This window comes from Oreochromis niloticus, linkage group LG7 (genome assembly GCF_001858045.2).
Source record: "Oreochromis niloticus isolate F11D_XX linkage group LG7, O_niloticus_UMD_NMBU, whole genome shotgun sequence".
Classification (NCBI taxonomy): domain Eukaryota; kingdom Metazoa; phylum Chordata; class Actinopteri; order Cichliformes; family Cichlidae; genus Oreochromis; species Oreochromis niloticus.
This window is the reverse complement of record NC_031972.2, coordinates 23841270-23849776: the sequence shown is the minus strand read 5'-3', so window position 1 is coordinate 23849776 and position 8507 is coordinate 23841270. Positions and strand designations below refer to the sequence as shown.

Below are 8507 nucleotides of genomic sequence, written 5' to 3'. Positions count from 1 at the left end.
AAACAATATAGTGGGTTTTGACACATGTATGATGGGCAGATGTGTAAATATACAATATAAATATAAAATGGTAAGGCAAAGAAAATCGGCAAGGACACATGCCAAACACAAAAATGTCAGTCTAAACTTTTAGGTAGATTTTTATGTAAAGACAACTAAACAGCGAATTTTAAATGTTTTTAAACTTCCGGTTTGACGTAAGATCTGGCGTTGGCCAAGCGTTGTAGCCAATGAGACGGAGCTTCTATTTTAAAAAAACAAAACAAATTTTATTTATAGCAAGGAGCGACATTAACATAAACTGCCATTTAAAGTACAAGAAAACCGAAAACAAATCATTGGGGGATACATAATAGCAAAACACCAAGTTTTTTTAAGTAAATTTTTTTACAACAGTCTTTGAATATTATGTAAGACTTCTACATTCAGTTTGAGCAAAAACAAGTTGAAATTAGTTAAAATATATTAGAAAAGGAAATAGGATAAGAGAAAGGATGCGCAGCTGACCTGAAAGATCGACGTCAGGGCTAAAAAGAAAAAAAACGGAATCCTGGTTGTCACGGCAACGTTGTGTATGAACGAGCGCGTGCCAAATGAGCGTGGAAATAAGTTACAGGTCGGAGCACCTTTAGCTTACTTGTCTTCACTGGAAAACAATGGAAGGTGTGAAACAGCGAGCTATTTCAGTCAAAGAAGGCCTGAAGTACTAAAGCCGAGAGCGATGTCAAGTCATAACCTGCCACCAGTGCGCCATTTGCCGCACTGGACCAGAGTAGGGCGGCTGGAGAAACCTTGCTCGCTACGACGTTTACCGGCTAACCCCGAACAGCTGCTCCCGCTACCTGTTATCAGGCCAGCGGGCAGAGCAGCGGCAGAGATGTCCTGTCAGAGCGGCAGCACGGACCTCCGGGTCGCTTCACTGCAAAGAAACGTCCAGTTCCTGCAGGAACAGCACAATGAAACACTGAAGAAGCTCCACGCAGAGATAGAGCACCTCAGACGGGAGAATAAAGGTGAATAAACGCAATCCATTCATAACTCTTGTATGTGTAAATTAATTATTTGTAAAGGCATAGAAGTCAGTGAACAGGAGTCCTGCTATAGGTCTTTTTAAAAGAGTAAAATCAGAATGCTTTGTGGAATGAATGAAGTAAACAAAAGTAAGTTTTCACATGCCTTTAATTAATGCTCTGATTTGGCCTTTCTGAGACTTTTTCATAGTGGATGGTTAGACAAATAGAGCACTGAATTTTTCCCTGTGGGGAATTTTGCATGGTTGTGGCATTCATAAAGAAACCAGCCTATTTCATGGCTCAAAAGTCAAATAATTATCCAAAGAATTCACAGAGGTGACGTCAGTGACTCCTTTCTCCTTATAAGGTGCTTGCAAGACAAGGTCAGGCTAGGTATGGTGGTCGCATAGCAACTCCAGGGTTTGGTTCTAATGGTTTCTCAGTGGGAGGTGGACAGATATCCGGTGTCACTTTGCAAAGCGAGCCGCATGCTGTTCCATATGACATGTCACCACCCACCAGGAGACTCCCGGGTCATCCGTTGTTACATCCTTGCAGCAGCAAGGCCTGTTTTGACACGTGGGTTGCTTACTGGTTTAAGCCCGCCTGTAGTGTACAGTACATTAAAGTTCTGTTGTTGTGGATGTTGCAGAGTTGAAGTATAAGCTGATAATGGAGCCTCATAACTCAAGTAGAAAAGGTAACATGTCTCAAGCACATGTAATGACTTACAAGGTTTTCATTTAGGTGAATTTCAATGTGCTACCTAAACTTAATGTCTGATCCTTCTTCTTCTACGAGTTGCACACAGTCGACGAGACTTTAGACCACCCACTCAGGGCAGTGAAGCCCATACAGTACTGTATGTGGAGGAGCCACTGCAGGACACGAGGCCCTTGCAGGACCAGGGTCTAGGGTGAGTGGTGGTCCTTTTTCAGCTACTTATCTAGCTCAGTATTTACAAAGTGTGGTTATATTTCATAAATTATCTTAGCCCACTTTACAGAAAAACAAGATGTCAGATGTCTCATATTAGGAACTGGTGTAGGTACACAAGTATTATGGTGCATGTTAAATTAACACTAACAACAGCAATCACATGGACAACATGTGAGGATATGAACGTGAAGCATGTTAAGAAGCAAAAGCCTGTATGTAATTAGTTATTTGTTGGTCTAATCTGCAGTCTGAGCCCTTTGATTTCTGGAATGTGTGCCTTCTTACACGTCTATAAACTCTTTGACCCGTTAGTACCAGGTTGGATCCCTTTTGCCTTCAGAATTGCTTCGATTCTCAGTGGTATAGATTCAACAAGGTGCTGAAAACATTTCTCAGAGATTTTTGGTCCATATGGACATAAAAGCATCTGTGATGTGAATCCGTGTTCCACCACATCCCTATAGTGCTCAACTGGCTTTTGATCTGGTGACTGTGGAGGCCATTTGAATACAGGAATTCACAGTCAGGTTCAAGAAACCAGTTTAAAATGATCTGAGCTTTGAGACATCATGCATTATCCTGCTGGAAGCAAACTGGACCACTGAATTGAACCTAGTCCCCTGTCTGTCAGGGGGGTGGTGGTGGGGTAACAACCAGGTATTCTCAACCTAAACTGCCTTATACAGGTTGTACATTGCCCTCATTGACATTATCTCATTGACTTGTAGTAGCATTGGAGCATGCACTGAAATTCTGGATTCAGCCAGGCAGGACCATGGCACGGAGGCCAATGGGCGCCTCATCACTTCACTGCAGCCTCTCCGAATTCACAGCAGTTCCTCCCATCACCCGCGGGCCCCCACACTTCAGGAGTGTGAGGTCATCATCCGACAGCTTTATAATGCTAACAGCTTACAGTCTCAGGAGGTAAGTGCCTGCAGGACAACGCTTACCTATGCGGTGTTTTAGTAGCTCAGTACGTTGTGGCTTATAAAATAGTTACTTGAAGTACAATCATGTGTCATCTAGATCATGCATGTGAAGGCACTGCTCAAAGACATTGTTTCAAGCAAGAAAATCACCCCAGAAAACTACATCATGGCTAAGGTCTACCTTTCAGATGGAACTCGGTGAAGTGGTGTTATCATTTTCATCATCAGCAACATACATAAGCCTTCAAAGCAGCAACATTATGATAACAGTTTCTATTTTTCTTTGTGTGTTTCAGCAGGTCTTTAGAAGAAAACAAATTACCAAAACTTGGCCTTCAGTCATTCCCAGAAAAACAGTATGTAAATTTGTCTGATTTTGTATTCTGTCACAGTGCACACAACAGATTCCTCAAAGCCCTGCTGTGCTACTTTTCACAAAACTTGGTTGCATAATAGCCCAGAGCTGCCTTTTGCAAGAGAGATCGAGGTTTCTGAGTCAAAAAGAAAAAAAAAAGCCAAGCTTGTTAGTCACCCTGAGTAAATCCACATATCTTTTCCCAGGTATGGACCATCTCAGTCTGGGGTTGTCTTCCCCGCCCTCAAACAGAGCCTCGGCTCCAACGTTGCAGAAAAACAGAAGAGGTCCCGTGCTGTGCAGAGAGACCGTTTGAGAAGGGCTGTTCAGTGACAGGAACACAAATACCAGAGCATATTTCCGTGGTATGTAATGAAATAAAGCATTTCTGATGATGATGTTTTATGATGTCATAAAGTTGAGCAGGATAGAGTGGTCGCAGCGGGAATCGCAAAACACTTAATCAATGATGACTACCTCTCCCAAGTAAGCCTTGCCAGTGTGAAGCAGCATGCTATACGGCAGCACCTCCCTTAAGTGGAATGCAACCATCATTAACACACCTGTGTGCTTCCTGTCACGGCATGTCAAAATGTCTGCTGTTCAGGAAAAAAACAAAACAATACAGACGCATCACGTTTATTGACAATTACTGCTCATAATGATGTGTAATATGGACAGAAAACACAAATAATGCTCTATAAGGCCTGGATCTTTTAGTTTTGCACACAGCAGAAGGACTGATTTCAACTTTTCACTGGGAATAATTCATGTATTCTGCTTGTTTTTTCAACCACTGAGTTTCAGGACATTTGTGGCTTGTTTTCACTTCACAAAAAAGCAAGCATAAAAGCACACTTTTTTTCATAAAACCACTTTTTTTTTGTCATTCAGTGTGCTAAGGAGCAGTGTAATGATTTTCACTGGTCCAGCATTAGTATTTAAGCATTTACACTTTGTGTTCAAGCATAAGGATGAAAGGGCATAAATGTCCTCTGCACAAAACAATGCTGTTCCTTTATATTTTTCCCTTTGCGCCTGACTCTTCGGGATACTGTTCCTTTTAGTGGGCTAATCGTGTGGAGAGTTATTTGCATGCTGAGTGTTGTATTTCAGATATTATGACACAAAATAGGCAACAGGTGATCCTACCTTATATAAATGTACTATTGTTATGTTAGCACTGGTTTCTCAGGTCGTACACCACTGCAAACACTGGGTTTGTCAGTTTAAGAGAAGTGAAATGTCACTTAGGTTTTGATCGCTACAGATTTGCCAAAGTGTGCCAAAGTGTGCGATAATTAGATATATTAAGAAATGTATTTAAAGCTTTGATTTATTTGTTTATGTGGAGCATTACTTGTGTTTAATTAAGCCCAACCGCGGTCCTGTTTACATGGTTTATGAGTCATTTTCTGCTTCACAGGCTACATTTCCCTTTATTCCTTCTCTTTAGAAGAACCCTCACCAGCTCCTTTAGTTGCTGATTCATCCATAACATCTATATTGGACATGTATTTACAGTATAAACACTGCATAAAGTTGAACAGAATAAAATAAACAAGCCGTGGCGTGTCTTTTTATTGAACCTGCTTGTCATATGAACGCTTCACTGAAAACGAGGAAGTTAAAATAACCAAAAGCAGAATTGACCACTTGACAGGCCTGGCTACAGCAACGTCGTCAGTTGCACTAGATTAGGCTGTGGTCTCGTATTAACTCTTCACTAACTGAATGAAAAAATAATTAGTGAGAACAAAAAAGTTTAGAAAGTTAAGGTAAGACTATGAGCATGAAGTTGTCACAGGTAATGCAATGTGATATTGTAAGAAACAAGAGATAATTGTGGCTTCTTAAAGTTTTAGAAATGCTATGGGGAAGTGGCTCATTTAAAAACATTTGAACCAAAGCAACAACAAACTGAAACATGAGGAAGTAATGAAGCGGGTGAAAATGCTTTATCTGAAGCCTTTATTGTGAACCTGGTGTACCTGTAGAAATCTAGAAGTATTTCTAGAAATGTAGAATATCTATGGATATCTACCTATTTGTGTCCATTTAGTAGCATGTAAACAGGTTTACCTTTACAGAAACCTGACTGCATATTCTGGGAAACCAGGCTGAGAGGTAAAAGGTGACTCATGCCATGGAGGCTGTAACAGTGAGTCGCTCATCTATATAAACCCTTACACTGGTCTAAAAATGCACTGACTCTTTAACAGCAGCATCTCGTGCCATATTTACCAGTCTGCTGCTTGTCTGTCGTTAGTCTTCACATCAAAGCATGCTCAACTTTGAACTGAATGCCAGTGACAACAATCAGGAACGTGGTAGGATGTTAAAATAAAATATAGTAGAGGCTAAGTATTTCAAAAGTGAAGGCTGGGAGGGGGTTCGCCCACTGCCAGAAACTGCATGGATAGAGAATACAGGTATTTTATCATATATGGTAAAAACTTAACATGATCTTGTTCCTGAATGCCTGTCTGTGTGACCCTGGGCAGGATTTGTCAAGGTAATCTGTGTGTTTGTGTTCTGGCACATGAGAGCAAGGTTGCAACTCTGCTCAACAGCTTTAGTATCTATGATTTATTCGAAGTTAAAATAAAATAAAAAGCTTTTTTTAAGCAAAATTTACAGTCTCAGAGAAACTGACCTTTCCAACACAGGTCTTATCCTGCACCATGTGAACATCCTCTTCAAAACGTGATTTAGATTATAATTAACTGCAGTTTGCATCACTACACTGGAATTCCTGTCACTGTCTCACAGGATACATCACCATGAAAATAATAAATATAAGTTTAATGCACAAAGAAAAGAGCTGGAGAAAGACGCTGTGTGAAAGAGATAAAGGCACAGAAGGGTAGTGAGGGGTTGAAGTGGTTACAAGCAGAAGATGGTTTGTAAAATGTGTAAGTTTCTTATGAAGTCTTAAGTGTTAAGTCTTAAGTGGGGGAAGGGGAATTTATTTGCAGACTAACGGCCTTTACACACAATCTGACTGGCTGAAATAAAACTGTGCCGATGCTCTCTGCAGTGTCTTAGGTTGCGTCTTCTGCAGCCGAAAAATGAGCTGGGTGGAGAGGGGGCCTCTCCAGCCATAATTACTTTTCTTTTGTTGCGCCTGTGCAAAGAACAAGATCACAGGTTTTGTTCACTAGTTCCTTGTGCAACAACTCATCGACCACCGATTAGGTCAAGGGTGGTTGTGTCATCTGTGCATTTAATCTTCAGACTCCAGGGCATCAAGACTGAGCTAAAGGGAGCATCCATTCAAGGTTACTGTGTTGATGTGAGTTTAACAGAGGCTAAAAGTTTTCTAAGCTATTGCAAAACCAGTTACAGGTGGGTTTTTGGGTTGAAGAACCAGCTTTTCTAGGCTTTTCTGCGTGTGTGCTGGCCTGAAGTTATCCATTTTGGTATGGTGGGTTTTTGTAGCAGCTGGTACTTAAGAGAGCACTTGAAGGACTGTAGAACTGCTGCTTAGGTGGTCAAAAATTCACGTTTCATTACGTTTGGACCTGTAGTATCGCTTAATCTTAACCTGCCATACAGACAGACAACAGAATCTATTGATAATGGGATGATGGCAGGCATTGCCTTTTGCATACATCCACTAGATGGTGATGTTTGTGAAGAAACCTTCAGTGTGCATCTACATACAAGGTTAGACAGCAGGTCAGACAACGATACTGTATGTCTCACCCTGCAAAATCCCACAAAGCCAATCTCTTAAATGAAAAGTTGCCCTAGTTAGAAGCCAGTATGGTTCGTGCATATAATATCAGCCTTTTTACCCATAATTCTAAGTAAACTAGTCTGTTTTTTGTTTCTCTTTCCAATTAGTTGCATCACTGCATCTTTGTGGAAATGTGGGAGTTGGCAGGCTTTAGCCATTAAGTCTCGGTGGGTGCAAATCTATTAACATTCAGACAGTGTTTCAGTGATGAGAGCTGTTCTGTGCCAGCTGTAGCCTCATGAGGCACGGCCACTGAAAGCTCAGTCACCACAGGGACAGAGCTACTTCTTTACAGATCCTGCTTTTATCACTGAGTAAAACTTGTTCTGCTTGGCTGAATGGCTTGCCGCACTCTGCTTGTGTTCTCAGATGCATTCTTTCGCTTAGATTGCATTCTTCTTCTTCAGAGACACTGCCCCTTGCATTTAAATGCGCTCTCTCTCTTTCTCTCCGTCTCTCTCTCTCTCGCAGCATATTCTGTTTTGGGTTGGGTCATTCTGGGTGAGCTCCAAATCGATTTTTCACAGTTCTTTGCCAGATAATACTTATTATGAGAATGAATGAAGGGGAAGTTAAATAACACAAGGAAATGAAAATAGGGAAATAAGTACAATTTTTTACTGGTGGTATGAATTAGTTGTTGACTGAGCAAATATACTGTACCTATGGGCTGCGGTTATGTGGCTAAAAAAGTATATTAAAAACACACGAGCTGACCACTGATTTAAAGGCACAGAACACAAAAACATCCGAGACAATCACTAAACACAGTACTAACATAAGAACACGTTGTTCGGCAGACATCTGACCTTTTTTTATTCAGAACTGTAGCTTATTCTATCTGTCAATCATTTTATAGAATAATGTTTTCCATTTATAGAAAAAAAAGCTCAATTTTGATGCTCCTCTTCACACACCTACATAACTACCTGTCAAAAGTACATATATTAGCACTGTCTACTCCACAGTATCTACTTCAAAGCTGCAATGGATCGCAAAATATGCTCCACTGTTGTAGGGTAAAAGTAGTAGTTAAATTAGCCTAGCTTTAACAGAACCAGCTATGACTGTGAAACACTGCCTACACATATTTCCAATTAAGAATCAACTAATGACAGTGCAGGGATATAAACAGAAATAACACCTCGCTCTCATACACATATAGTATGTTACAGCAGCTTTTAACATCAATGTTGCCTACTTAAGACCTGACTGCTTAGCCTCTCTATTGGTTTAGCATTTATTTGAGGTTTAGCCACTCTTTAACCTGATTTAAACTGTGGTATTATATTTTTGAGTCACACGGTGAATCCCTTTTAAGTTTTGAAAAGCAAACATCCAATTAAATTACTACGTCAAAGCAGGAACACGGAGTAAAAAATACACTTGTATCTCGACATGCTCCATATTGCTATATTCACTATATTCCCGAGACGATGGAACAGCTACTTCTATCAGCAGAATGGTTCACTGAGAAATGACTGACACCTACTCTCGCAGAGCTAGGGGCTGTCCGTGGCTTCGCC

The 8507-nt window shown here is 40.7% G+C and overlaps 1 protein-coding gene across 5 annotated transcripts; it reads left to right on the top strand.

The window, feature by feature from the left end:
- The first annotated feature begins 293 nt into the window (after positions 1–293).
- On the top strand, positions 294–4796 carry ccdc74b (coiled-coil domain containing 74B). Of its 5 annotated transcripts, none has more exons than XM_013270798.2 (8): positions 294–1013; positions 1666–1713; positions 1815–1929; positions 2684–2879; positions 2982–3082; positions 3181–3240; positions 3446–3604; positions 4666–4796. In XM_013270798.2, the coding sequence occupies exons 1-7, from the start codon at positions 575–577 to the stop codon at positions 3570–3572; spliced, it is 1086 nt and encodes a 361-aa protein (XP_013126252.1). In that variant the 5' UTR covers positions 294–574; the 3' UTR covers positions 3573–3604; positions 4666–4796. The 5 variants fall into 5 exon arrangements, with proteins under 5 accessions (XP_013126252.1, XP_013126251.1, XP_005451391.1 ...); XM_013270797.3 differs by having other exon boundaries at positions 297–1013; positions 2681–2879; positions 3184–3240; XM_005451334.3 differs by having other exon boundaries at positions 297–1013; positions 2681–2879; positions 4699–4796.
- The last annotated feature ends 3711 nt before the right edge of the window (positions 4797–8507 follow it).

What these genes read in the sequence shown, in the direction of transcription:
- ccdc74b (XM_005451334.3), top strand. Translation starts at nt 575, where the DNA reads ATGAACGAGCGCGTGCCAAATGAGCGTGGAAATAAGTTACAGGTCGGA. An exon ending in ACAGCTTACAGTCTCAGGAG is followed by an intron (nt 2,880 to 2,981) that starts GTAAGTGCCTGC and finishes TGTGTCATCTAG; the next exon opens with ATCATGCATGTGAAGGCACT. An exon ending in TACCTTTCAGATGGAACTCG is followed by an intron (nt 3,083 to 3,180) that starts GTGAAGTGGTGT and finishes TGTGTGTTTCAG; the next exon opens with CAGGTCTTTAGAAGAAAACA.